General features: G+C 39.8%; 3 protein-coding genes across 10 annotated transcripts in view; all 3 read right to left on the reverse strand.

Moving 5' to 3' along the window:
* Positions 1–7,780, reverse strand: part of asic4a (acid sensing ion channel subunit family member 4a) — a 150,808-nt gene extending 143,028 nt beyond the window's left edge. The window contains exon 1 of the mRNA XM_088314551.1: positions 7,682–7,780. The gene's annotated coding sequence lies outside the window, so the exon portion shown is untranslated. The remainder of the gene's footprint in view (positions 1–7,681) is intronic.
* A 1,138-nt stretch (positions 7,781–8,918) lies between these two features.
* Positions 8,919–20,875, reverse strand: gmppaa (GDP-mannose pyrophosphorylase Aa). Of its 7 annotated transcripts, none has more exons than XR_015846459.1 (15): positions 20,713–20,875; positions 19,510–19,607; positions 19,320–19,423; positions 18,684–18,876; positions 18,477–18,536; positions 18,253–18,383; positions 18,141–18,155; positions 15,917–16,051; positions 15,672–15,769; positions 15,546–15,592; positions 15,335–15,427; positions 14,189–14,357; positions 13,969–14,093; positions 11,333–11,381; positions 8,919–9,229 (listed from the first exon to the last, which is right to left on the reverse strand). XR_015846459.1 is itself a non-coding variant. In XM_088314555.1 (14 exons), the coding sequence occupies exons 1-13, from the start codon at positions 20,750–20,752 to the stop codon at positions 13,993–13,995; spliced, it is 1,284 nt and encodes a 427-aa protein (XP_088170681.1). In that variant the 5' UTR covers positions 20,753–20,875; the 3' UTR covers positions 8,919–9,229; positions 13,969–13,992. The 7 variants fall into 7 exon arrangements, 4 of the variants coding, with proteins under 4 accessions (XP_088170681.1, XP_088170680.1, XP_088170679.1 ...); XR_015846458.1 differs by having other exon boundaries at positions 11,316–11,381; XR_015846457.1 differs by having other exon boundaries at positions 10,839–11,381.
* Positions 20,876–21,451: 576 nt separating this feature from the next.
* pnkd (PNKD metallo-beta-lactamase domain containing) lies at positions 21,452–27,784 on the reverse strand. 2 transcript variants are annotated; one of them, XM_088314249.1, is made up of 9 exons: positions 27,614–27,784; positions 27,050–27,165; positions 26,511–26,623; positions 25,404–25,462; positions 25,006–25,098; positions 24,562–24,725; positions 24,007–24,093; positions 23,666–23,781; positions 21,452–22,813 (listed from the first exon to the last, which is right to left on the reverse strand). In XM_088314249.1, the coding sequence occupies exons 1-9, from the start codon at positions 27,766–27,768 to the stop codon at positions 22,640–22,642; spliced, it is 1,077 nt and encodes a 358-aa protein (XP_088170375.1). In that variant the 5' UTR covers positions 27,769–27,784; the 3' UTR covers positions 21,452–22,639. The 2 variants fall into 2 exon arrangements, with proteins under 2 accessions (XP_088170375.1, XP_088170376.1); XM_088314250.1 differs by having other exon boundaries at positions 27,610–27,752.
* Positions 27,785–27,972: the final 188 nt, after the last annotated feature.

Below are 27,972 nucleotides of genomic sequence, written 5' to 3' on the forward strand. Positions count from 1 at the left end.
TTTTTTTTTAATCTCACTCATATTGAGTTTCCATATAATGCTCCAAAATTACTCTGAGCTTGTAGAGCAGTAGTTTTGCTGCTTATCATTCGAAATGAACAGAAGACAAACATTGCATTTTTTTTTGTATTGTTATTACATTGACTTTCTGAAAATTGCAAGACGAGCAGCTAATTAATATCGCCATGACTGTAAACAGAAATAAAATGATGGATTAGATCATTTTTTTCCCTCCTCTTTCTATACAGTCCAAACATTAGTTTACTGTATTGTCAGTAGTCAGAGTGAAATGATTTAAGCTATTTTAGTAAAAATAAAATTACTTAAAAAAAAAGCAATTTTAAGAAAATGACAAATTCCACATTTTCATAGAACTATAAAATGATACTGCAAGATTTGCGAATATAAATAATGAAGCGGTAAATGCAGTAGAACTACAACCTCTTTAACGAGCCCTCATTATTAAACTCGACGTACCCTTAATTCTAATTCTAATTCTAATTCTTCTGCCATCCTCAAGATTCTGCTGATGCACTCGATTGCGACCAACATCAACGAAGGACTCCTCATAGGATCCGCTAACCTGATCATGATATGATAAGCAGTTTGTCAGGAGGCGAGTCACTATTTTTGTCTAAATGGCTCTCATCACTTTTCATTTTGGATACTGAAAGGTTTTCTAGCAATTGCATGAGTTACATAGAAGTGTAAATTAACAAATCCAATTCTTCAACGCTTTTATATAAGTCATCAATTTATGCCCATCCCATACTACAAAGTCTCACTGACTAATAATACACAAAGAAATGCTGCCTTGGGTTGTACCTTGGGATATTTTGTCTGCCATGTCTTTTACTCTATTGTTGATTTCTCGTTAAAAGCATCTTGCCAATATTCAGACTGAACAAATGAGACGATGTGAGTGCCACACAGGACGTTGACAAACTCTCACGGGTTATTAATATGCTCACCACGGAAGTCTTACTATTCAAGTGTTGAACAATAGCTTAGAGCCATCCCAACAGTATAGTATGCTTCTGGTTACAAAACACACTTTTCCTCAAGTTTTTCTTGAGGCCAACACATGCAACTGATACCGAAACAGAACTGAGTCAAATTAGTGGCGTCTTTGTTTTGTTCTAACAAATAAAGATCAGCACACGGCCATTACTGTTTGCACAATCTGGGCAGTAAAAATTGAGTTGGGTGTTTATAGCAGGCGTGGGCAAACTACGGCCCGGGGGCCACATGCGGTCCGTTAAAAGTTTTAACCCGGCCCGCCAAACTTGAAAAAAACTAAATGAATAAACCTTGTTAATGTTTTATTTTCTGAATAATCCGGTGTATCAAACACAGATATTTTGATGTGCAGCTTTCGTCCATTTTCATTTAAAATTCAATGTAATTTTTTTTCTCCGATGAGGTGAGGTTACCAAAAGCCTCCATCAATCTGCTCCTGGTCCGGCCCCTCCGTCAAATGTTAGAACCCATTGTGGCCCACCAATCATAAAGTTTGCCCACCCCTGGTTTATAGTAATGAGGATGTACCCCTAAAGTTTTCTTAAAAGGCCAAAAAATGGGAAATGGATGTTCAGCTCAATCAACTCACCGATAACACATTTGTGTCACGCTTTCAATGTCAAAACTCCAAATCCAGCAGAGCATCCACTGCAACTAACTGCTTGATAGCCCCCTTAAGAGGCCTCACGGGAGGAAAAAAAAAGAAACAGGGGCTTGAAGAGTGAGTAAAATTGTCGGTGAAGTTTCCACTTTATCGTATGAGTATTGTCTCGTCGGTAAAAGCCATATGGAAACGGTGTTTCATAATTGCATTGACCTAATGCACCGGGTTTTGGATTATACTTTCTATTTTTCTGCTTTGGATCTTAGAATTAGCGCAACTCAAATGCAGGGAACCAGCCAAGCACCCTGTAAATTTGACAAGGTTTTATTTGAGAATGGTGACAAAGCAGGTTAGGAGCAATGCAGGATTGAGTCCAAGGTGGAGCATCCACAAGGCTAAGACCATGCTTTGCCAAACTGGCAGTATGAAATCCTGCAGCAGGAGAACAGATGGAAGTCTGGGCATGAGGAAAAAGGGGAGTAGATAAATAGTTAAAAACTGGAACATAATGAAAGGAAGTGGGACCCAAACAATCCATTTTGGAATAGCAAGAGAGCAACGTGACAGTTGGAAGGTGGCTGGATGGCACGGATGTGCGGAGAAAAAAAAAATTGTAACGCATGGCTTTGACAACTGGGAAACATGTTAGGGGCTCGTCTCAAAGCTAAAATATTTTGGGATCAAATGACTTTTCTGTGAACAACGACTTAATTAATACACCACTTGTAACAAAACATACAGAGGCTGTTCGCCTCGCCAGAAAATGTCTCTCCGTCTCTCGTGTTAAAAAGCTACACAGTGCGGGCACTGTAAGGTAAATTAAACGTGTATCTTAACTTTAGAAGAGATTGCGGCCTTGCTTTCAGAGGCCACTTCTGGCAGGAAATGTGCCGTTAGTTGTTAAGCATGTTGAGAACACAAAACCCCCAACATGGTTTCAGACAGAATATTTTCTACCGCTCGTTGCTCGGCAACCACCTTGTCTACAGGTAAATTAAAGCACACTTAATCAACTATTCAGTGGTATAACATCCTAAAAACTACAAACAGCGTTTCATACAGGCATCCCTGAGCCTGCAGCTCAAGCTCGGAATTCATAATCCATCCCATTCATGTCACATTTTTGTTTAAATAACACCTATTAGGCTACCCGTCGCTCAGCAACCACTTTGTCTTCAGTGAAATTAAAACTCATCTAATGAACTATTCAGTGGTATAATGTTCTACATTAAATCTATTTCTTGCATCACTGAAGCCAGTAATGGATCCTCGAGCATTGTGGTGCGCCGCACTTTCAACTCAACCGCTTGAACATCGCTACCCTCATAATAGCGCTGCACACACAGATCAATGTTTAAAGGGCTTGCAGCATTCAGGAGAGTCCTTTACTCACAACATTTCTCATGTTTCCAGAGTGGAAAGATTTTTTTTTTTCATTTGTTTAGAAGATAACAGTTTAAACCATGCAATTAACAGTCTGCGTCAACAACAAACACGAGTCAGAGCAGCAGAAGAATACATGCTGACAAAAGTAATATGTCACCCAACTGGAATACATAAATTGAATCACATAAATTTGACTTTGTGCCTTTTTTTTTAAAAGAATGAAATACAACGGCGATCCAGCCAGATCAAGCGAGAAATGCAAGAGGAGTCTGGGACATTTTCTTTTGTACATAACTAGAGGGGAGACCCAAGTTCATTAGTGCCTACATGTGTAATAACAGTTGTTAGTCATTGGAGTCACCTGTGGTGAAGTGTATTAAAAAAAAAAAAAGCAGTCCGCACAGCCATCTTGGGCCGAATGTATTAAAGTAGTGGAAGCGCAGCATCATTAATGAGAAATTCGATATTAGAGTGTTTCTGCCATGCACATTAAGGCAATTGTTTGAGGAAATTCTCTTGAAGTTTGCTAATATTTCTCTTCAAATATTTTTTTTAATATGTTATATATTTTTTTAAATATTTTATTTATTATTCTAATGTTCTTATTGGTATTCAAATTTATTTTCATATTTTACATTTTTTATTATATATTTTATTTATTATTCTAATATTTCGCTTATTGGTATTCAAAAGGTAGTCACGATGTCGAGGGAGGGAAGGAGAGAAAGAGAGAGATTTGTTTCTCTTTTATTCATCATTAAAAAAAAAACTTTTGACACAATAGCATAATTGAAATGTATGGAGCTTGTCTCAACCAAATAAACTCACAGCGCGAACCAGGAGTGATGAGAAAAAGTTGAGACAGAGGACATGAGTACAGGATGTACGACAGCTGGAGAGTGCTTGTGAAGGAGACCCCAGGCAGGTGGGCCCGTTGGCTGCCGAGTGTTCGAGCAGAGCACCTCATGCGAATAGCTTGGGTACTTATGAGTCATGAAGTAGGGGGGGACCTGAGGCAGACAGCCTGGGGGCAAAGCTTGCAAGGGGGCCACACCAGCACAAAAGGAAGAACATGTCTGGAGGATGACAATAGTTGTGAGCGACAAGGAAGAAGATGGCCGCAGGGCTGCAGAAACACCTGAGACTCAACCTACAATAGCCAACAGTGTCAGGTCAACAAAAAAAAAGAAATTAAATCCATTTGAATCTCTGGAGATCCGTGCAAACAAATGTCTACCAAGGAAAACAATAAGCAACTGCAACAACTTGGAAGGCAAAGAAAATGAATAATGGAAGGGATGGTAGCCACAGGATGTTAGGACCAGATTTTTTTTTTATAATTAGCTGATTCTTTTCAGACTAGACTTCAACTCTGGGATGCAGTAAGAGTAAAAAAATAAAATAAAATAAAAAATCACAACGATTGTGCACAATACTCCCAACTCACAAACAGTTGCTGCGCAATTTGTGCCGGGCCCCCTTCGAGATCAACTTTCGTTCCATTTCCGATCACAAGTTCCTGGCTCAGCCCAACTTGGCGTGGACCAAATACGCAAGGAATTGCTATCGTAAATATTCACCAGGTTAGAACATTTACAGAGCAGATAGAGGAGGAAAAATCTCTCTTTACCAACATTATAACGCAGGATAATCTTCGGGAATCGGGTCACAAGGGGAGAAAATGCTCTCATACGGCCCGATTATTGGTACAAGAGTATTTCACAAGACAGAAGCCAGCAGCCCAAAGTTCTGAAGAACGCGCTCTGCAGCAATATTTCATCACTTCTTTGGCCTTCCTCAAAATATTCACTGCAGTTAAATAATTACAAGCAAACAGCAAAGATGCGGGAAGCAGTTTTGAAGGACCGTTGACGGAAATACTCGTCATAAAGATGTTTTTATTAGTTGCTGACACAGAGTTAACAGGAGAAGAAGAAGAAGAAGGAAACATGAATACACGTCGGCTTGTTCTTTTATGGACCCCAAGGATATTCAGTGCACTTGAGTTCAAGTAACACAATTTGGATATGTGTCATGGCAGTGTCATGCAGAATCGGGTGTGGGGGGGGGGCATGAAAGTGGATATACTCAGATTGCGATAAGACCACTTTCAAATGTGGATAAAAAAAAAATGGTTCCAAATCAATTATCTGCCAATGCAACTGCAGTGGAAGCAGACAGATCACCCAGAAATGACCTCATTACACAATCACATTTGCATCTCCTCTAATAACGCAAATAATGTAGAACATTAAATTGCAATGTTAGAAAATCCTGTGTTACTTGCATTTCCATTTTTAATGTTTACATTTTAGTCCATTACTTGAAACAAACGTACAATGTAATTTACGTTGAATCAGTCGATTGTTGTTGTGGTACTAAAAGTAAAAACACATAAATGTCAGAAATGTGAGATTATTTGATTACTGGAATGGCAGCGCCATGCTAACGCTATTTAGCCTAGAGGCTAATGTTTGGCAAGTGCTGTTAGCTATTCGAGGTCATTAAGTGAAATTGTTTTATTTCCGCTTGCCCTCTGTCAGGTTCGCCAATTTGACATATCGTGTTCGAAAGCTAAAAGGAGAGACAGACAGCTCAAGTGGAGACAGAAAGGTTAACAAAGTTTATTTGGCAACTTCATCTTCCTTCTGTTCCTCGATGCTTTTCACACATTCCCTTTTATAACATCGGGGAATCAGATTACACTCAAGGGTGGTACAGTTCGTCTTCTCAAAAGCTGGTTTGGTCCGGTTCATCATTGGTGTGTCGTCGTGGGTCGCAGCTGACTTTGACGTCAGCATCTCTTATCAGGACCTAGCACGATGTTGCTTGCTTCAGACTCACTTCTGAAGAAGTGCCACCGCCCTTCTTTTCAACATGATATGTGCACCATGTATTGAAATAAAGTTGCGTCATGGCAAATGTATAATAACCTCCAAATATTATTCTAACACCCTCGCTAGCAGTTCACACTGAATCGTAGTCGTCTTTGCCAATGCATCCAAGAGTCATCTTTTTAGTTCTCATTTCAGCACTTATAAGAAGATTGGGATAGTTCATCCTCCGGATCTCGGTCAACAACATGGCGGACAACCAAATTCCATTTGCATGATAAAAAACTAACAAGTTTATTTCTAGTTTGACGCTATGTAGTCTGTCCCATCTTTTTGTCCTTTATGTGCATTTTGGCTTTGTTAGCATGGCCAATGTCCTTGAAAAAAAAACACAAATGCTGTGAAAAGATAGATTATTGGTACTGAAATTGTTTAATGATGTGTGCCTTTACGAAATACTTCATTGTCAAAATATTTTTCCTGACACAGCTGTAAAATTCAAATCGGACAGCGACAATTATGAACTCCAGGCAAAAACAGAGCTGTAAAAACTGAAAATAGTTTTTTCATCCAAAAAAAAAGATCCTATCATGCTTTGAATGGATAAAATTCCCACAAAGTTGCTGAATAACAATCACGGGTTTTGTATAAATGTTGATGCTGTTCTGCAGATTCTTTACCATAAAGTCATACAGATGCAGCCTCACTCTACTCTGCTTGAATATTAGATATTAAGTACTGTAGTCCAAAGCAGGTCATACACAGAGCAAAAGGACATGACTGGACTCAAAGAATAGTCACAGTGCCCTCTATTGGATACAAACAACACAAACCAGGAAAAAAAATCCAATTAGGTCAATAAAAATAAAATTACATCTTACATGTAGTTGCACTTACTGTTAAAATTATAACTGAATTTTAAGTGATTAGTCACCTCTACCCCTTTACTTTTAAATAACCTCCATTCTCTTGGGAGGAAATATTGCCATCATTACATTTTTCACCATCATCCAAACTCAAAGTGTGCAGTCATGCAAAATAAAAGATATTGAAGCATCATGAAAACCGATCATATTTTTGACTTGCATGGGTGCAGGACACTTCAGAATACTCATGTTTAATGAGAAATGTCCAAAAATACTACCATGGACATTCAACCACCCTCCATCTTTGATGCTGTGTATCCTCATTAGTGTTCCAGGCTGGGGCGCCTTTACCCACTCATATGCCCCCAGGCTAAAAATCAAATATAGGCACCCCCATCCCTACCTCCTTCCCCAACCCTAACAGAAATTCTCTTAATCATTTTTCAACATTGACAAACAGATCAACACATACATTTATGCTTCTCATCAATTTTAATGAATAGAATAACCAACAAATCTGTTTTCATGAACCAATAATTTATTATTTTAAATCACTTCTATGAATAAAAAAAATATTTCAATTGCATTGCACTGACACACAATGACACTTTACCAAATTAGCACAGTCATGCAAACGGTTTAATTCACTTTAAAATCGCCGGATAAGATTGAAAATCTGCATTCTCCCACCCGAATCGGGAAGGTTGGAAAGTATGAAAAAGTACTTAAAAAGTAATAAAGCAGAAAAACGTACAAAATACGATCGAGCGCGCCGGATGTTCATAACGCGCATCCCACAATACACTGCGGCAAATGTAAACAACGCCATTTTAACAGGGTAGAAAACTAATTGCTAATTGAAAGGAAACGCCACACTTAAACTGACGTGGCGGCGGCGTTGAATACCTCCGGGGTTTGCGAGCCAGCGCCTCCGATGCGCTAGCTCACAGCAAGTGATCGCAAGGACTCACCATTGACGTCCTCCCCAACTGCCATCGCCATAGTTGTTGAGAATCCATTGTAATTGTAAATCCATCGTCTGCTACTGCTACTATCCCACTATCATGACTGCGTAAATAAATGCGCGGGGGGGGGGCAGTCACGTGATTGACCTTTATTAACGCCAATTTCCTCTACATCGTGATTGGATAACAAATGTCATGCTGATATAATGTCATAGTGTGATTGGTCTACAGCTGCCGCAATTATATGACTGACTGACAAATTAAAAAAAAATATGTGACTAATGAATAATGAATTTAATGTCTTCCGATAGGCCCCCTAGAGCGGGCTTTGTGTACTGCAGCGGGAAGTGACAGAAATTTCAACAAGTGGCAGATTAATATGAAACTACCGTATTAATATTTCTGACAGGCCCTTTTTCGCGGTACATTTTCACCTGCGGGTTGGTCAACTCATGGCAAGAATGTGATTGACAGAAAAATCAACTTTTTCTTGTTTTGTTTGTTTATTTGAATTCTGATAGGCTCTTGCCCTCCTTTAAATCTGGGTTAAAAACTATGTTCTTTGCCCGTACCTATGATTAAATTATTCTTTAAAATCATGTTTTCGAAAATTGTGTTCTTGCACTGTACATTCTTTAAGTAATTTTATTATGCTTTTTTTTTTTTTTTTTACTTGCTTTTAGATCTCTTTAACCGTTTGTATTTTAGCACACAAGTCATTCCGAGGCCAAGAAGCTCACAGGTTGATGGAGTGTAACACATCGTGCATAAACGTTGTTTGACAAGACATCTACAGTATATATAGAGTGGAAAGGTCGATTACAAAGCAGGGGATGTCTGCCAAACATCTGCCAACACAGCAGAAGCAGAACGCTCGACATACTGTCCTCCATATGCTCCAATTTCAATAAACTAAATAGCACAAGCACAATTGTGTATCTGGAAACGACGACGTACATAAGCGCACGCTGTCATTCTCCATCACTTTTTGACAGGTAAGCATTGTCAACTGCCATGCGTGTTGGTTCTGTTGACTAGCCGTTATTGATTTGGAGGATGCGAGTGATGCAGTTGTGCATGTCAAATTAATATTGCAATAGGTTTCTCTTGGGCCTAGGACCCCCTCCGGTGGGAAGCAAGAATCTTTCCAGTTGGCTTCACTGGCCTTTTGGCTTGAAACATGAACAGGAAGTTATGAAACACTCTATAAACCCTGAGTGGCTGAAGACAGAAAGAAAAAATCTGCTACAACTTTCATTTAATTGATTCCAGTTGTTTTTTTTTATTCTGAAAGAAAACAAAACAGACTTTCACTTACATTTTTTGTTAAAATTGCAATTGACCAGAGAGTAGTACAGGAACAAAATGATGTATGAGAAAAAAAAAATCCCTCCTCTCGGGCTCCATCTTGTGCCTTTAATTTGATTTGTAAGAAGCCACCGCGCCCGAGGAAAAACAACCAATCGGAGACAGAAGCCATGATTGTCGAGGTGTCAAAACTCCGCTGCATCGCGCTGATCCTTGTTACATAATGCTTGACCCGCTTTGCTGAATCTATGGCGAAATAGCCACCTCAGATTAGCAAGAAGAAATAGGGCATAATTACATTTATTTACACTCATATCATTATATTTATATTTATTTATATTTCCCATTTTCAGCTACCTAGCTTTCCAATATATTAATAATTGAGAGTATTGAGTTTGTGCTACAATATTATAGCTGGCAAAACATGCTTATTCTTGGCACTGAAGACATGTAGCCTCCAGTGTTCACAATTTATTTTTTTCTTTATGCGTCTGCAGTGTTTGAGCAAGCGATTTCCAAAACAAGCTTTCGCTAAAGTGTTCATGCCCTTGCACCGGTCCACTTGAAATGGGTTCTCTTGTTTTCATCCGATGCTAGTGCTAAATCCCTTGTTCGACGCACCGACCAAAGAGGCACACGGGATAAAGTGGCCAAGAATTGTGATGAAAATTCACTCTGCTGAGAAGTGGAACTAAGGCTGTTTTCACTGTGATGATTCGGACCGAGCTTAGTTCCTCAGTCTTAAACAGTGTGAAAGACACAAGATCAACTCAGAAAAACGTACAACACCCAATAAAGTTGTTAGTTTACAAAAACAACAGCACAAATCTGCCTTGCACAATATACAATAAAAGTAACACACATTTGAGCCTGTCAAGTTAAATCCAAATTTTTTCTCAACATGTTTAAAGAGTGTTGCTGAAAATATGTACAAAGACTGAGAACGATATAATCCTTCATTGTGGAGTTGCCGCTAAACAGTTTTTGACCATTTTGTTTTTTCTGATTTGTGGGAGTGGCTAAAATGGCTCCTTAGTGACCCACTTGGTCATTCGGCATTATATAAAAACATAAGCATCTTTATTTTCATCACTGTTAATACAGCGTGTGCTGCCATGTATTTAGCTAGCTAGGTAGCTAGCCATACGAGCAAACCGAAAATGCATCTTCTCTGGATGTCACATTTCACAGAACAGCTCGGTTTCATTATTTTAATTCCCAAGCAAGGAGGTGAGGCCGCGGACGAACCCGTCTCCCCTCGTCCACCAACCGAGAGGAGCCGCGGAACCCTGTTAGCTCACCAGCTAGCTACTGCCGCGCGCTCCTCTGCGGCGCTAACGCACAGCAACGACTCATTGCAATATTTTTCCGGCCACTAGAGATTTTAGGCAGATAGGTTTTTACAGTTAGGACATGTCGGACATGTTCAGTACAAGAAAGTTGCTTGACAAAGTAGCATCTAATTTGTAGCAGGGCATAGTTTCACTCATTTAGCGGACACGGCCACAACTTGAGTTTTCATAAATTTGGCAAGGGTGTAACGACACTCTTCCTTTGTGATGTATAAAACTTAAAAGGCATTTACAGTAAATTAAGTTTCAACTTAACTTCACTGAGTTTTCAGACTAATTCGTCTCTGGCGCGCCATTCGCTTGAGGGCGGGGGGGACTTCACGCATTGAATTTGTCAAAGTCATAAAGTCTAGAAACGCAAGGTTTGAGAACCACAAAACCACCTGCTTCACACCTGTTAGGCGAATGAGGCAAATGGCACGCTTTAATATTTCACAGTGCAGTTTAGCAAAACATTAGCATTCACTGGCAATGCCCGACAGCCAAATGCTATTTTTCCTCACCATGTGAGTCGGAGATGTCAGTTCCTATTTGACAGCTCATTTGTCAGCCCTTTAGGCTTCTGTTAGGCATCTTCCTCTCACTTTCCGCTCATGCAGACCCTCCACCTGTCTTCTCAGGTGGAAACATCCCTGGACCGTCGCCCATAGTCCGACATGCCTCTCGTGCCAGACCTACACACGCTCGTGTATATGTGCAAACAACCGCAGCTGTGAAAGAAACGTCGACTTCTTTTTATTCCTTTCGTTGGGATTTTTTTCTCCACGAGGGATTGCAGCCAATTATTCTTATCACTTAACAGATGTGTTTGCCGCAAACTGCATTTGCGATTACGCTATAATCAGGCGATAAGAGGAACAATAATTACTTAACCACTATTAATTTGCCGCCTTTGTTAATCTTAATGTTCGATGTTTCCCAGTGGTAAACAGTTTTGCACATTTCCCTTCTATTTGAAGGGAGTACAGTAGAAAGTAAACCTTATTATGCCGATCACCTTCCCGAGGGTCTTGTTCGGACAACTTTCCATCTCCTTTCCTGGGCGCCTGAGGGGAAGTGAGAAGTTGTTTATGGATTGCAAAAGTGGACTTTTGAAGTGAATTCAGCAGGTGTTTTCTTCTTATCAGGCGTGTCTAACGTTTGATAGGCGAACATAATCGCATAAACCACAGATTTGAGAATTATACCAACTGCTTTTAAGTCTTTAAGTCTCTTAATTTTTTTAACTGTTATCTTTGTAGCCAACACATTGTGATGGCCACTCCATAGAGGTTGACTTGTTCTTTGTAGGGATGGGCATAATAATTGATTATTATTTGAACATTATTAATTTACTATATTTGAATATATGCTGAGGCGCTGGACCTATCGTCTGGATCAACAAACGACACACGCACTACAAACTCGATAATCATTTTGGATTTCAAGAGTTTTGCTGCTAATATATTAAGTCACATACTTTTTTATTGGTTTGCATGCTACAATTGCCGTCATGTGATTAGCCGGCGACCAATCGAAGGTGTGCCCCGCCTCCTTCGCAAGGTCAACCGGATTGGACTCCAGCTCACCCGGAGACCGAATGCGGACAGGCGCTCTACAAAATGGATGGATGCAACAATTGCACAAAAGGAAGCTGAGGCCTCACCGATTCCCCTTTGAGACACTTTCACCTGCAAGGTTGTTAAGTGCAGTGCTTCGGAACTATTTTACTGACATGATTGCGTTTGACAGGTTGTCCTTTCCTGAAATTACTCCGAGCAATTCCATTGCCAAGACTGAAAGCAACATTAGCGTCTGTAAGAAAAAAAATCAAATAAACTCACAGCATAAAATACATCAAAACAATCTTTTTTTTTTTTATTTTAACCCATTTAGTCCAAGAGAAAAACATTAAGAGGAATCTATAAATTTGTCAAGAGCAGGTGGCTGACTTCTTTCCAAAGTCGCATACGTACTGTGAAGATGATGATGCCATTAAAAGTGTATGAACAAGTTCCACTAGCAGTGATCCATCTACTTTCTAAACTGTTTTTCTTTCCTGTGGAACCTATACTCAGCTATTTGCCGAAAAACTTGCGCATGTTCTATTGTTAAAAGGCCCTACAAGACGGCGCCTAAGCCAAAAATGAAAGTAGCAATTGGTGTCAAGGAAGTACATTGATCTTCACTGTTTTAAAAACATCGCACGTCAGGAAAGATCAAAGTTAGAGAGTTGTGTGTGTTTTTGCTCAGCCGGGTGGCTTTTAAAAAACTCAAGATAAAAAGCGCAAGTGGAATTGTGATTTTCAAAGGCAAATAATGTGAACTTCCATTGCATTTTTTTCCCCAGAAAAAAATAATCAACATTACGAGATGAGTTTAAAATGATTTTGGATCGCAGTTTGTGGTATATTTACAGTTTAAATATTATCAGTCAATTACAAATGTCTATTACTCGCATTGCTGCGCTATTCTCCTTAAGGCTCAGCCGCTGCGAGTTTAAATATTTCAATGTTATTCCGATACAAAAGCCTTGCGAGCTACAATTGTGCCTTGCAATCTGCTGGCGACTACTTCAGAGTCGACGCCTGCCCCTCTTCCAACGTCAGCTAGGCTAGGCTCCAGCTCGCCCACGCCCCTAATGAGGACATGTGCTAGAAACGGGATAGATGCTACAAATGCACGTAAGGCAACTGAGCACTCGGTGACTCCCACTTTGAGACTCTTCCACCTGCAAGGGGGTAATTTGTTTCTAACCTTAAGGCCCCAGAAGAAGCTCATTTAAAATATGATGGCCAAAAATTGTTTGTGCAAGTCATATCATTTACACAAACACTACTTGTGGTGCGGCTTGTTTCTGTATCCTCTTTAATGCACTAAGGCAAGAAGTGAATTTGCAGCTCCACTATCTCAATTTACATTTCTCAATAAAGTCTCAACTATAGAAACGAAAGTGCAGAAGTGATCATGACGGTTGAAGAGCTTATTAAGTAAATGCTAATATGGCGTCACCGTCAGTGGGTACGGTTCCTCCAGTGATTGCGAAATGCTCAATTCAACCGTGTGCTGTTGATTTTATGAGTAGCTTTCTGCTATACAAAAAAGAAAATAAATAAATTTTAAAAAAAACACGCAACTTGATTGCAATTTCAATATCAAATCATTAATTTATTTTTGCTGCGAGTCAGTTTTTACTGACACTTAATAAAAGGTTTTAATCAAAGCGCCACACAAATAATCACCTCTAATTTTTACCCACAGTCACTAGTCAGTAATTTTTATTTACTTAATTAGCGTTCTTGCACCGGACTCTCAATTTTGTCCTTGGGGTAAGATAATGTGCTCATCTATAAAACTTTTTTTTTTTTTTTTACACCAAATTAACATCCACCAAATATATTACTCTTGCGCTGCCGGTAATTTAACAGTTTGGTAAAGTTAATAACTTTGACCCCTGACAGCACGTTTCAAGGTGAATCAACATGTATGATTGCTCTCTTTTTTTTTAATACTTTTGACAGCTAACGATGCATAAAACCTTGAGGACAAACACATAAAAATCTATCTTTCAAAACAGCTTAATGAATGTCTCATATCTTCACTCCCGACATTTTATATACAGTAACTCAGAGGTGTGTGGTGTGTATCCCTCACCAGTGACGCAGTGAGGGAGATTAGCTAGAGAATAATTTGGTTCTTGAAGCTGCGGTTGAGGTCTTTGTGTGGCAGGACAATAGAGTTGAGGATTATCACCTCTCTGGGAATGGACACATTACAACCTGCGGGTGAACATTAAAAAAAAAAAAATGTGTGGCATCATAATAACGAGCTGGTGACAAAAAGAATAAAGGAAATGTCAAACAACAAATCTTACCGAGAATAGTAATGGATGGTGTGAGTTTCCCTTCTCTGAAGAGCGTCTCACTGTCGATCTTTGCGTACGGGTCGTTGGGGTTCGGGTCACTGGGTGTTCCTTCGACTCGTGCCCAGTTGCCAATTGTGCTATCCCATCCTACGATGCTGTGGAGGACACAGCAATGGTCCTGGTGGGAAAATATACATAAATAATTAAATACCAAAGAATTTTGTTGGCCAAATAAATAGAATGCATCCATGAAGATGGGGAGAAATGACAGCGGCCTGAAAATTTTAAGTGACATAATTGGACAAAGTAATTGCAATATTTTAGAATTATTTCTTTATAAACGCAAAACTATATATTGTAATGCGAAAAGAGAAATACACGTCTTCAGTCGTCGTGATTTCACTCACAGACAGGCCGTTTCTGTTCAACTTCATTTTCTTTGTTTTTTGCCTTGTCGTGACGTGTATGTGTGTATTTCTGCATTGTCTCCTTTCCTGTGGGGGTTTCTTTTGTGCTCATCACTGTCCGTAATTACTTCTGCTTGGTCCCGTCCGCGGGGCTCTCTCGAGTCTTGTACCAAATGTTTCTCGTCTTTGTCATTAGTCCCCCTGTTTTCTTGCGTCTTCTTTTACAGTAAGCGTTATTGCAATCTATTGTTCTCGTCTTTGTTGTATGGTCAATTGGCATTATATTTATTGCGTGAAAAGGGACATTCTCTGCTACTTCCTTGCCATGAGCTGCTTGCTTGCGTTTGTGTTCGCCGCACTCGTGAGAAGTCTGTTATATAACGATGACAAAACATTGCAAAGTTGTCAAAACTGATTGTCAAATCATGATGGTTAAAAAGGGATGAAGATAGCACGGCTTTGTGCGGTCGTAATCATTTTGAGCATGCGTCCAAGTCACTTGCACAAATAAGGGAATATGTACAATATCGAAGAGCAGTGCTTTTGCTCAACATTTTAAAACAAAATCCCAATTACACAGAGCTGCAAAAAGGCCTGAAGATATTTTTTTATTTGCATTGTGTTAGCAATAAACAACAATACATAAGAGTCTCTGGTCGGTCTAACTCAACTGCGCTCTCTCTTAAACCTATAACGGAGAAGTCATATTCTTTAACAATGTCAGACTGATTTGAGGCAAAGGGCTTACCTGTAGAGTTGCGCCATGGAGGATAATGGATTCACGAACTCGAACCCCAGCACCGATAGTAACACCAGTACCAATGGTGACATTCGGACCCAACTGCATGGTGAAAACCAATGATATTGAAATGTTTTGCTTTAGTCAAATAATAATAATAATAATAATAATAATAATAATTAATTATTAATACATTATTATTATTATGAATGACACTTACCACAGCAGTGGGGTCAATGTTGGCAGTAGGATGAATATAGACATTACCTAGCAAACAAAAGAAGTTAGGGTTGGTGCAATTCTGCAATGTTTGAAGGCAATGTTGTACCAGAGCGACGCGCCGTACCACTTATTTTAGGGCCTCCGTCTTTATTTGAGGCCAGCCTTTCAGGATGACTTTTGTTATACTGGTTGAGGTATAATCGACTGGCGTAAATTGCAGACCTGTGGATGACAAAAAAAAAAAATCTGAATCTTATTAAACACATTTGACCACTTAAGACTAACTCAGTGATGTTGAAAAACGCCACAAGCTTGATCGGGAAAGATTAGAAACGGTAGACAAAGATGAAGTTCACCTCTTTCACTCACCCTGCTGACTTTATCTGGCTCCAGAATCGGAGTGTTTTATAAACGTAGAGTTTCCCCTGTCCAGCTAGGGCGGTGAAAATGTCCTGCTCCAACCTGATGGCTTCTGCTCTGTGCCAGCCATTGTTCATTTCCTCCCTGTCAGAAATAAAAACTTGACTTTATGCAACTGAAGTCTGCGGGGTGACAAAATACAAACACGAAGTACAGTAAGTCGTAATCGATTCCGATGAGCTGATGCAGAACATTAGTCAGCCATTCAACTTAACAGTTGTATTTTTTTCTGTTTAGGACCTGTTTTAAATGAAATTAAATTTAAATAGATAATGCATTTTGTGGAGGAACACACAAAATATCTATCCATCTTATTTTCTGCAGTGTTTGCCCTCATCACTACTGTATTTTCTTCACTATAAATCGTTCGGGAGGATAAGTTGAACCAGCCCAAAAATGCAAAATGAGGAAAAAACAAAAAAGTCGCACTGGAGTATAAGTTACATTTTTGCGGGTAATTTATTTTACAAAATAAATACAAACACAAACAGAAAAGGTGTCAAGTGATCAAGTTCATGTTTTTGGGACACCACTGACCGTGCTGTGATAGAGAGGCAGTCTCGTTTAATGAAGCGGAAGCACCAAGAAGGTCCTCCTACAAAGTCCTTTATACCCGTCGCCATGGCAACTACCTGAGCGTGGAGATGTACAATGAGACTCTCCCCGCAGCAAACTTGTTACTCAAGCTATGGCCATTTCTTTTTCAGTTGGGTTTTGTTTTCTTCATTGCAGTAAGAGTAGCCTTCGCTATTCGCCAGTCCCTAACAAGTTTCTCATTCACTCCAAACTTTCTTTCTGCTGCTCAATTACGGTTTTCATCTGGAAATATCACTACTTTGCAGCTTTGTAGTCTGGAGAATATGATTTTCTTGTGGTCAGTCATTCGGGGTTGTCTTTGTAGTGAGTAGGAGATATCGGCGCATATGTTTAGAGTGCCCTCTTGTGGCTGTCTGAGAAATTACGTGTTAGTCACTCCAGAGTATAAGTCACAGATCCAGCCAACGTACAGAAAAAAAAGTGTGATTTATACTTATAGTACAGTAATAATTTTTTGACAGTACAATGAAAATGTTCAAATATTTTGTGTGACGTCTTTTTAAAAGAGTTCTTAAGTCTAAAGGTGATGTTTTATAATATAACTTGAAAAGCCAAGCAAAATTCATCAAACACTCTCCAAACCAGCACTCACAAGTGAGTGCAAGCACGATTAGAGTTAAAACGCATCACTTGTCAGCTCGGGGTTCAAACCAAAGCCGATCCAACATTTGATCAAAAACCTTAAGTGGATGGCCCTCCATACTAATCAGTATCCCTCCAAAAGTGTATTGTGAGAGCCGAGAGATGAAACACAGTGTTAAATATTGATGAAAAGAACATGTTTAAGGATTCCACCCATAATGGGAGATTTACCAAAGGGGGAGGTATGGTTCAAGGCAAAGTCATCCCTGTGAGATTTTACCCGACATCTCCTTTCAGTACTTCCAAGTTGCATGATCAGAAATTGTGCTGATTCAGTACTTCTGGGTTGTAACCCGATTAAGTAAGCAGCGTGGTTTCACTTTTGTCGCACACTTGACACAAACAATTAAAAAGTCAACTCAAAACTCAACATTATGGATTATGACAATTTGTTTGAGATGAGATTGAAAAGAAAAATTTTTTTCTACACCACATTCATCACAAATGTTTACTTTATCTGGTTCAAGAACCATGTAAAAGTTTGACCATGTGCAGGATTTCCCCACACAAATATTTGCCAAGTTCACAGTGCAGTAGTACAAAGTACGGGAAAGAAAAAAAAAATCACTGCATGCATAAAAGTGAGCTTCTGAAATTTTCCGTGGATCACATCCAAAGGACAATGTGCGAGTCGAAAGCAATCTCACCGGGACAACCAACTAATTAACACAAGTATCACGGGTTTCTTAACATTTAGATTCGGTGTGTTACAATCCGGTGTCTGTTAAGGCAACACCTAAAACATTTAACTGATGCCTGGGTCCATGAAGACATAACCATAATATTAAAAAAAAAAAAAAAATAGGACAGAGAAAGAAGAGCATGGGCATCCATCACAAAGCATCCTATGCAAACTCTGCCATTGTTGCTAGGCAACACACACCAAACTATAAGTGCTCTATCACCACACCGTGCAATTGATGTACCAACTTACCCATCATATGGAAAACTGATGATTGGAGGGGGAAGGGAAAAGACACAAATGAAGACAACCAAAATCATGAAACAAACACACACACACACACACACCCCTACACACAACTCACAGCAGCATGTCTTGTTGATTTTTCTGGAAGACTGCTCCAATATGCTGGAAGATCTCCGGATTAAAGAGGTAGATGCCACAGTTGATTATGTCACTCACAAACGTGCTCGGCTTTTCCACATAATGCAACACCTAATGAGCAAACAGAGCACCTGTTATGGTTTGGGGCGCAAACACTGATGGGCGGATTAGTATGCATGGAAATAAGTCGGGGAGATTGTATACCTCATTTGTTTCCTCATTTTCAACGATACAGCCATAATTCAGGGATTGTTTTCTGTTAGCCTGCGGAAGGAAACGGCAGTGTGAATATATCAGTTTGAAATCTTTCAGGATAACACAATACAAGGTATACAGCTCTACAATAATACCTAAAAGTTTGGACGAAAAACTTCTCGAAAAGACAAATAACTGTTCATCGTGAAAACTCACTGTGGTCCCGAGTATAACAAAGCTGTTTGGTTCTCCGTGTTCTTTCTGGAAGCTGAGCATCTCTGCTAGAGGAAAGGCTGCGCACACATCAGCATTAAGAACAAAGAAAGCCTGGGGGCCACCAGCGATGATTTGATCTCGGAAGTGATAGATGCCCCCTCCAGTACCAAGGGCTGCATATTCTTGCAAATACCTGCAGTGCACAAGAAAAGCCCAGCTGTGCTTAGTATGCCCGGTTTGAGGGGGTGAAGGACATAGTGGCAATCCCCTTCAATGAAATCCATTGGTCTGCAGTTTAACAGGTCGCTGTTCTTTACAAACGCCACGTACCATAACTGCGAGAAATTTGGCTTGAAAACTAGAAGGTAGGATAGTAGAACTCAAAAACTTAACTCAAACATTCTCAGAGGCTGAGAAAACTAATCTATAAAGATATTTTAGAAGATCAAAAACAATGCTAGAGGAACGTAAAAGGGTTACACAGATCTCTGATGGGGCTATAACCCCTCCTAGCCCCGGTGTAGCGCCATCTCTGGTATCAGCGCCGAACCCCGCCACAAGTCGTTAAATATTTTGATTTGTTAAAATAACTTAACAAAGAGCTAAACCAGTCTTGTGATTTTGATTCCTGTTTACCTGATGGAAATTTTGAATTCCTGTTGAGCATTAAAAAGGAATCTGGTCAGCTCTTCATTAGGCTGGTAAAACCCGATGAGCAGGATCTCCTTCATATTTGGTAACTTTTGGGGAAAAACACAATAATATGTTGACAAACAGGAGACTTCCTAAAAATTGAAGACGGCCATAGACTTGGAAATGCCGTCACCTTGGCACATGCTTCGATGTGATGCTGCAGCATGGGCACACCGGCGACTGGAAACAAGGGTTTGGGAACTTCAAATGATAGCGGCCTAAACCTTGTGCCTGCAAAGAACCATATCATACAGAATTAAATGAGATATATTACGGGAAAAGGTTATTTTTAATGGCTTGCATATAAATGGTTGGATTTCTGAAGTGCCTGCCCACCGGCCGACTAAAGCAAGAGAGAGGCGTGAAGTGTGTGTGTGCTATGATTATTGTCCTTGGACTAGTTTGGCAAAAGCATCTAACAAACATTTTATTAGCACACCCAGTAACCTTTGAAATATCCATCCATCCATCAATTGTTTTGATTCTCCTCACAAGGGTCGCGGGGGTGCTGGAGTCTATACCGGCCTTTATCGGGCAGTAAGCAGGGTACACCCTGGACTGGTTGCCAGCCAATCAAAGGGCAGACAAAGATGAACAACCCTCCGCTCTCACCTAGGGACAATTTAGAGGGTTCAATTAACCTACTATTCATGTTTTTTGGAATGTGGGAGGAAACTGGAGAACCGGGAGGTAACGGAAAACTCCACACAGGAAGGCCAGAGCCAAAATTGACTGTGAGGCCATTGTGCTTATCAGTCGCCCACCGTGCCGCCCACTCTTTAAAGAGTAAAAAAAAAACAAAAAAAAACATGTCCCCTCTTTAAATCAAGTTTCTTGGTAAAAATTCAGATCAAAGACATCACTGCAAATAATAATGCACCGGTTATAATCTGAAACTGTAGTCATAGAGAAGACATCACCCCAATGGGATGGGTAAAAAACACACATCTTGGGTGGAAAATTTAAATTGTCAAACTGTCGTTTAAAAGTTCCGTTGGAATGATTATCATACATGAAAGGTACTGTGAACTGCATTCTCAGCATTTTAATAGTATATAACCTCTAATTCCAGTAAAGTAATCAAAGTAACAGGTGTCTTGTAGTTCTGGTACCAACTATCGTTCCATCTCACACAACACCAACATAAAACCATCCGTAGTGTGCTCCTGTAGTCGACTAGTCGCCATCAAATTATTATTTGAAATGTTGAGCTACGCCACGTCAGCTAAATATAACCTTACTAATGTAGCATTGAGTTTTAGCATAAGCATTCTAACTACCCGTAAATGGCAAACCGCTGCCAAATTGTAGAGACAAGCTAAGGCGTAATGCTCACCTTTTTGAGGCCCACCTATTAAAATAACCGCCTTCAGCATTTTGAACACGAAGCTGTGATTTGAATCAGCACCAAAACACTGACGAACGCGCACTGGCTCCTCGTCCACTGATGTCTACTTCCGCATACAAACGTGACGTAGCAACCACGTGGAAAACCTGAAATGGAGATTGAGATGGAATGGATTTCTGGACACATAACTCCTCCATTTGAAATTATTATTCCTACATTGTATCATTAAGATGATTTAGACGAGTGTTACTGTAGGCCAAAAATGAATTTTCAAAAATCTGCATTAGAAGTCTGTTTTCAAATGTGATTTGGTCACTCTCCATTACTCTGCAGTTTTATCTGCTGAATCAAAAGGACGTTTGATTATTTTCAACATGATTCCAAGCCCCCATTGAGAATAAACGCTACCCCACCATCAACTAATTCTATCATTCATGTATTCATCTGCACCAAGATTACCCCAGTGCAATACTATTAAATTTAAAACAGTGTATTGCCGCAATGCTCATTCTAGTGTGGTCGTATAACAGTGTCATATCCTATTTTTCTATTTTTGCTCCTGTACCATTTCCATTTGACAGCGTGGTGTTGTGATATGCAAAAGTATTTTTTTGGCAAAATATCTCCTGTTTGTTATGTGTGTTGCGTGGAGCTGAAGAAGTGGGAAAAAAAGTCAATCGTCAGGCTAGAAAGCTCACAAAAGGCAACAAACAGCTTCTCACACAGCTCCAATGGAAAAGTTTACTTGTATATTTCCTCATTAAAACATAACCTAAAGTCAAACTGTTTCCCGTGCGGTTGTGTTCTGAACTCAAACATATGCAAATCAGATGTGCAACAGCATCAAACAACCAGAATAACATTTTAGTCAACAGTCACCAGGGGACATTCTGCTTTGGTTTTTAACTTCGACGGCAGAAACTAGAATCTAAAGATCTTTCATATCTTCCAGGTTTGTTCGTTCCCATCCCCACAGATTCAGGCTGCATTACATTATCTTTATGAGTCAACTGAAATGTTTCAATCACAAGACAATTACAATACGCTTATTATACACAGCTGTTTGTGTCACAGTACAATGAACCATCAAATATACAATATGTTAAAATATGTCAAAAGAATGCTCCCCAAGAATATTACATGATGCTATTTTATGAAAGCATTCTTTTTTGACAAGTCAAGTGCAAACGTCAGTCACATAATGTCATTGAAGATGACATGTTTGCATTATTGCATTATTATTGTCTCATTTCAATACAATAGGTACCATTTAATCTTCAGAGCTCCGACTTAAAAATTTGCTTATTGAATTTCAGGTAGCTTACACAATACAGTACAAAGCGTTGAGGGACCACCGATCATTTTCGATTGCTTCAAGAGTGGTTAAAGGTTAAACGTCAATAAACAGGAGCTTTTGAATATTTTCTCATTACTATAACACAGTCATCTAAATTTCACCTAAATGAATATGCAGCAAAGCCACACGCAGTTGAAATGCATATAAAATATTATCACAAAATCTTGGGGATAACACGAGGATCATTTTTTTTGTTTTCTAACAAAGAGTTTGTGCAGGAAACAATCCAGTGCAATCTAACTTTTCCACGTGAACCCTTTTCTAAAGGTTAATCTGGTTGTACCTACAATGTAGACATACAGTACGTGTGCAAATCGACGTGAGAAAATATTCCCTCTTAAAGTTGTCTTCCTTGACAACATGATCACAATATACCTGTGGAAATGTGACAATTGCAAGAATCATTAAACGATGATACTGTGACTAGATGGCACATAACGATGCAAGTTGATGATGAAAATGCATGAAATGTTCGGCTTGACTTTGCGTTTTAACGTAAAGTTCAGCAACCAGGATAGCATGGCTTGCATCCACTGTTCCATTGTCGGCTCGTATTTATCATCTTCTGTTGTATCGGTCTTTGCGTTTGCGGAGCTCCTCCAGCACGCGAGCCCGAAATTGCGTCCAGTCCTCGTCCTCCAGCTGCTGGAGTCCCAACGCCAGATGAACGTCTGCACAGTGGCTGCGCAGGAAAGGATTGTACGCCTTCTCGTCGCCAATTGTTGAGGGACACTGAAAAGCAAGGAGAGGATTTCAATGAGTAGATTCAAGATATTTTTTTTCCTCACCTGGCTTCGCGATGCCTTGCCATTTCTCTGAACTAAAACGAAATATGTGCTCTGTGTGGTTATTTACATGCATGCCGGCGCTGAAGTTGGTTTTATACATTTGTTGCTATAGCCATTGTCTGCTTTTATTTCTGCAAAACACTGTGTTGAATGATTCTAATGTATGAAAAGCGCAATATCAAGAAAACGTCATTTGATTCAAGAGCATTCCGATTGATTGAATTAAAAAAAAAAAAATCAGCGCTGCCTGAAGTAAAATGTCAAGTGATGTTTTGAGCACCATTATTTTGGCATGGCTCGAATTCAAGGGGGCTCTTAATGTTCAATGAGCCTCAAGATGTTTGGTGGGCTGACATTTTTAAGCTTTTATGGTGTACTCAAAGATTTAATCATCCTATAATCTTCAAAATTAAAAACAATATATATATATCTGCAGTTTTTTGTTTTTTCAGCATGCCCCCTTCTAAATAATTACAAAAGTCCAAGGTGGGAGCTGTACTAAATATTTTTTGCATTCCCTAATTGCGCTACAAATGAGAAAAATAATTAGATTAAATGATTGAAAATCTGATACTTTCCTTTACAAAGCATGCATATCACAATCAAAACATACAGATGTGACAAAGCAACACATGCACACATATTATCATCCTCTCTTAACTGTGCAAATTGTATCGTGCGACAAGGACGTGTGACAACAACCAGCTCTGACACACTCATAGGTGATAAGGCCTTCCTTCCGGGATCCAGAAAATATTTGGGCAGCGTGACGACAGCGGCGATATATCATTCTCACCGTACATCGCTTCTGGCCTCGCTGCTGCAGCACCCACTGATATTTGTTTTCCATGGCTGCATTGCGTGGCTCCACCTCAGCGGCAAACAGCAGATTGTCCATGGCATACTCGTGACCTGAGGGCCAACCAGCGTAAAGGCATTCACGTGGCCCCCAAGAAAAACAAGCATTAGCTACCAGCATAATAACACTTAAGTGCGCACTCCGCATTGAAAGTGACAATTGTGGAATCATTGCAGCTTTGTCACGACTACAAATTGCGGGTGTGCACATCAGAAACACATTAACACTGACACGTCCTTGTGTGCGTGTGTGCGTGTGCGTGTCAGCAAGCTTCCTACCAGGCCAAAGAAGGGTATCATCATTTAAGGAGCAAACAGTGTCCAGCGATGACAGCATTGTTGCGGCACTGCCCTCAAACATCCTCCCTTCAAACAACAAAAAATGCACTTGACACAAGGAGCTTGTTTTTGTTTCGATCACACTTATCTGTAGACGGTCTTGTAGGCCGAGGCAGAGAGGAAGACATCATCAGGGAGGACGGGGACAACAAATGGGACTAAAAAGTTAGGCGTCCTTTGTGTTTGGCAATATATCATATGTAATTGGTTGTATTTAGGGCTGAAATAAGAAATCAAAGAACTTGAATAATTTGGTAACAAAAAAAGTCAGAGCAAAATCATTAGTCATTCTATTTAGAACGTATTGTCAGCCACAGATGCATTTTCGGTGATTTACTCAACAAAAGGTTTATTTAAAAAAAAAGTAAAAAAATTAAAAAATACGTCGCATATTTATATCTTAGCGGCTACTGATGCTCAGGCATTCAAAAAAAAAAACGCAACCACTTCTTCTGGCAATCAAATTATTTGCTAAATCATGCCAACCTTACTTACCGCACCCTGAGAGGAACACCAGGTCACCGGAGAAAAGACTTGACGGCGCACCAAGTGCCCGGCCATCCAGCAGGTAAATCACGTGGCCTACCGTGTGTCCTGGCGTAAAGAGGGCCTTGAAGTGCAAACACCCGACTGCTACAGAGTCCTCGTGTGACAGAGGGCTACAAACACACACAAAACACAAGTAGACAAAGAACCGGTGACAACATCATTATTGCGCTTGGCACTTTGCATAAGGAAGAAAGCAAATACCACAAGCATAGAAAATATGAAAACGATTTACAACATTGTTTACCTTCGCAACAACATGCACTAAGTGCAGCGTATCAGATCATAATATTGCGTGTGAAGTCAGCTGTTATGTGCTGCGCGCCTACACAGAGGTCTCCGTGCGTGTGCACTCTGGTTCATGTGTGTTATATTGAGCAAGCGGGAACTTACTGTGTCAGGCCAGGAATGTTATCAGCTGCATTTCCATAAACTCGACATGAGCTGTGAAGCCTTTTCAGCAATTTGTTTCCTCCGCTGTGATCCCTGCAGTTAACAGAAGACAGTGGCAACTGGATGTGCTGATTTGACTTGACAATTCCCTTTAACTTGTCTGGTTGATTTGTGGAGAGCAAGCAGATTTGGTCAAACTTGATATATTTGAAGCTCGCTGAGTGGTGGTAGACCTATAAAACTTGACGGTTTACAGTGTACACTTCATGGACACGCACATTGAACACAAATGTGAATTTATCATTCAGTGGTTTGGACGCAATGATTTTGTATAACGCTTTTTGAATTTGCAGCGCGTAGTTTTTGATCCATCTTAAAAATTGGATTGAAAAACTCACCAATGCTTGTGTGTACAGAGGATGGCATCCAGCATCACTCCCTCCTCCTTGAGCACTGCCTAAAAAGGTTGATAAAGCTGTTATAACCTACTTTGAAAAGTGAATTATGTGGTTATTGATCTATATGAATATAAATGAGATTCCATCCATCCATTTTCTACAGTGCTTGACATTATGGTCGCCGATGAGCTTGAGCTCGTACCAATTGGCTCGGGCAAGAGGCTGGTACCCATTAAAGGTTTGGTTGCCGGCCAATGGTAGGGCACATTTCATGAATTCAATTCATTGATGAATGTTTTCAGAATGTGGAAGTAAGCCAAAAACCCAACCAAGCACGGGGAGAACATGCAAATTCAAAACAGCCAAGATTAAAACCCCAGAACTGTGAGGCTGTGATGTACAACAATTATTTTATAATTCCTAGGAATTGTGAGTAACAAGTGAGGATATTCAATCAAAATATAAATGGGCATATTATATTTATTTATTTATTTATATATATATATATATATTTATATTTATACATATATAATGGGCATATTACGGATTTTGTCATGGATTTTGACAAACACAATAAGAGATATAATAGAGAAAAGAAATGATGACTAAACTAACATTCAACACGATGACATAATTATAGGGACTAATTTTGGATCATGTTGCCATTGTAAATAATTGCACTGTTATAAACACTTAATTACAAATAGTTAGCATGAGCTAATATGGCTGCATCTGAATTGGAGGCACAAACTCAAAGTCCAATAACAGGTTTAGTACAAACGAGTGTCTATAGCAATTTAAAAAAAAACTGTCATTGGCATTGCCACACATACTTCAGTTGTATCACGTCTCGGCCACATTACAAGCAAAGCCATGTCTTTTACTGCCACTATTTCACATTCAAAGAAGTGAGGAAAAAGCACCAAGCTACTTCCTGTTTGGTAGCTTAGCAACCAGTACCAAATATGGGCCTGTGCCAGCCGTCGTCCAAACCCTTGAAAACTAGCTTCAGTGTTTAAGCGCCCAACAAAAATTATATTTCAAATGGTGGTGCGTCTTTCTGCACAGCAGTGTGTTCACATCATACCAAACTTGGGAAGCGGTCACCTGAACAGTCTGAGGATCCGCTGGGTCTACAACCGCCGCAATGCCAGAGGCGGTGTCAATTATGAGATAGCTGTAGTTGTCTGACAGCACAGAGATGGGAATGATTTTCATACCTGTAGGAGCAAAGCCAACAAAACATACTTTTAACACGATATCGATTGCAGGTCAGAGCTAGCCATTCATTTTCTTTAGCACATATTCTCAATAGGGTCACAGTGAGGCGGAGCCTATCCAACCCCCTTAAAATGTGTAGGCATAAAGAAGTGCAGAATACGATTCTGGGTACTCCGGTTTCCTTCCACATTTCAAAGACAGGCATGGTAGGTAGAAAACTCTAAATTGTCCCTAGTTCTGAGCGTGAGTGTGGATGTTTTTTTTTTGTCTTTGTGTGCCCTGCGATTGGCTGGCAACCAGTCCAGGGCATACCCCGCCTACTGCCCGAAGATAGCTGGGATAGGCTCCAGCACCCCCTGCGACCCCTGTGAGAATAGATGGCTTAGATAATGGATGGGTGGATGTGTAGACATCTCATGTCATACCACTAAATTGCATCGGCAGGACTGTAGAGTGTCCAGTTGGGTAGCGCTCCCGGGCTTTCCTCATCTGCCGCTTGTAAAACATGTAGCCAAGGCTAGTCTTGGTGTATAGTGTGTACCTGATAAAATAATAATAGTTATCTATTTGAAAAAAATATATATATTTGAACTGTATGTGAAAGACAAAGAATGAAACGTGGTCAATTAAAAAACCAATACATAATACCTTCGTTACAATCTCATACATACTAAAATGAGCCATGTGTAACAGCATTATTTCAGATATCAACTATTATTATCATTACAATCTGTAAGTATTGTAATATTACTTTTATGCACAGTAAATACCGGACTGACAACTTTAAAACGAATACAACACTGACATACAATAACTTCTTATCTTTAACATGCTGTTGCGACTCACTTTAAATGATATAATCATAAATGCAATATTGTCAAATGTCCTCGGAGCTAACGCTAGATGCTGCTACGCTAAAGCGAATCAACCAGACGAGCACAACACAACACTGCAGAACATTGTCAGAGTTCCAGTTAGAACAAACCTACGCTATTCTGAATAGTGGCTTCTCTGTGCGAGCCATTATTTGGCTAAATATTTTCCTCCAAAGTAGCAGTCCGGTGCGTCGGAAGCGAACAAATAAACATAGCGAGACGAATGATGCGGTGACAGTGATCGGGAGAACCCAGTCAGGAAGCGCCATTACGTCTGAACCAGGAAGTACGTGATGACGTAAGAGCAACGCGCTCAACGTCAATAAACAAAAAGCTGTTTGTTTTTTTCTAAATATTTGTCTTTTACTACCCCAAAAAACGGAAAATGACAATAGTTTACACGATTACTTTTTATATGAATATATTGAATGGAATTTACAATCCTATGAGTCACACATCACGACACTTTTTTT

The sequence above is a fragment of the Idiotropiscis lumnitzeri genome, chromosome 14 (assembly GCF_059441095.1).
Source record: "Idiotropiscis lumnitzeri isolate Australia: NSW breed Sydney's pygmy pipehorse chromosome 14, RoL_Ilum_1.0, whole genome shotgun sequence".
In the NCBI taxonomy this organism is placed as follows: domain Eukaryota; kingdom Metazoa; phylum Chordata; class Actinopteri; order Syngnathiformes; family Syngnathidae; genus Idiotropiscis; species Idiotropiscis lumnitzeri.

Excerpts from the sequence above, each read along its gene's own strand:
- gmppaa (XM_088314555.1), bottom strand. The coding sequence starts at position 20,752 with ATGCTGAAGGCGGTTATTTTAATAGGTGGGCCTCAAAAAG. Across the intron at positions 19,608-20,712 it reads AATAGGTGGGCCTCAAAAAG|GCACAAGGTTTAGGCCGCTA; the intron begins GTGAGCATTACG and ends GGTTCTTTGCAG. Across the intron at positions 14,094-14,188 it reads ACCATCCATTACTATTCTCG|GTTGTAATGTGTCCATTCCC; the intron begins GTAAGATTTGTT and ends GTTCACCCGCAG.
- pnkd (XM_088314249.1), bottom strand. The coding sequence starts at position 27,768 with ATGGCGCTTCCTGACTGGGTTCTCCCGATCACTGTCACCGCATCATTC. Across the intron at positions 24,726-25,005 it reads AACATTCCTGGCCTGACACA|CCCTCTGTCACACGAGGACT; the intron begins GTAAGTTCCCGC and ends GTGTGTTTGTAG. Across the intron at positions 24,094-24,561 it reads GGTGTTCCTCTCAGGGTGCG|GGAGGATGTTTGAGGGCAGT; the intron begins GTAAGTAAGGTT and ends TGTTGTTTGAAG.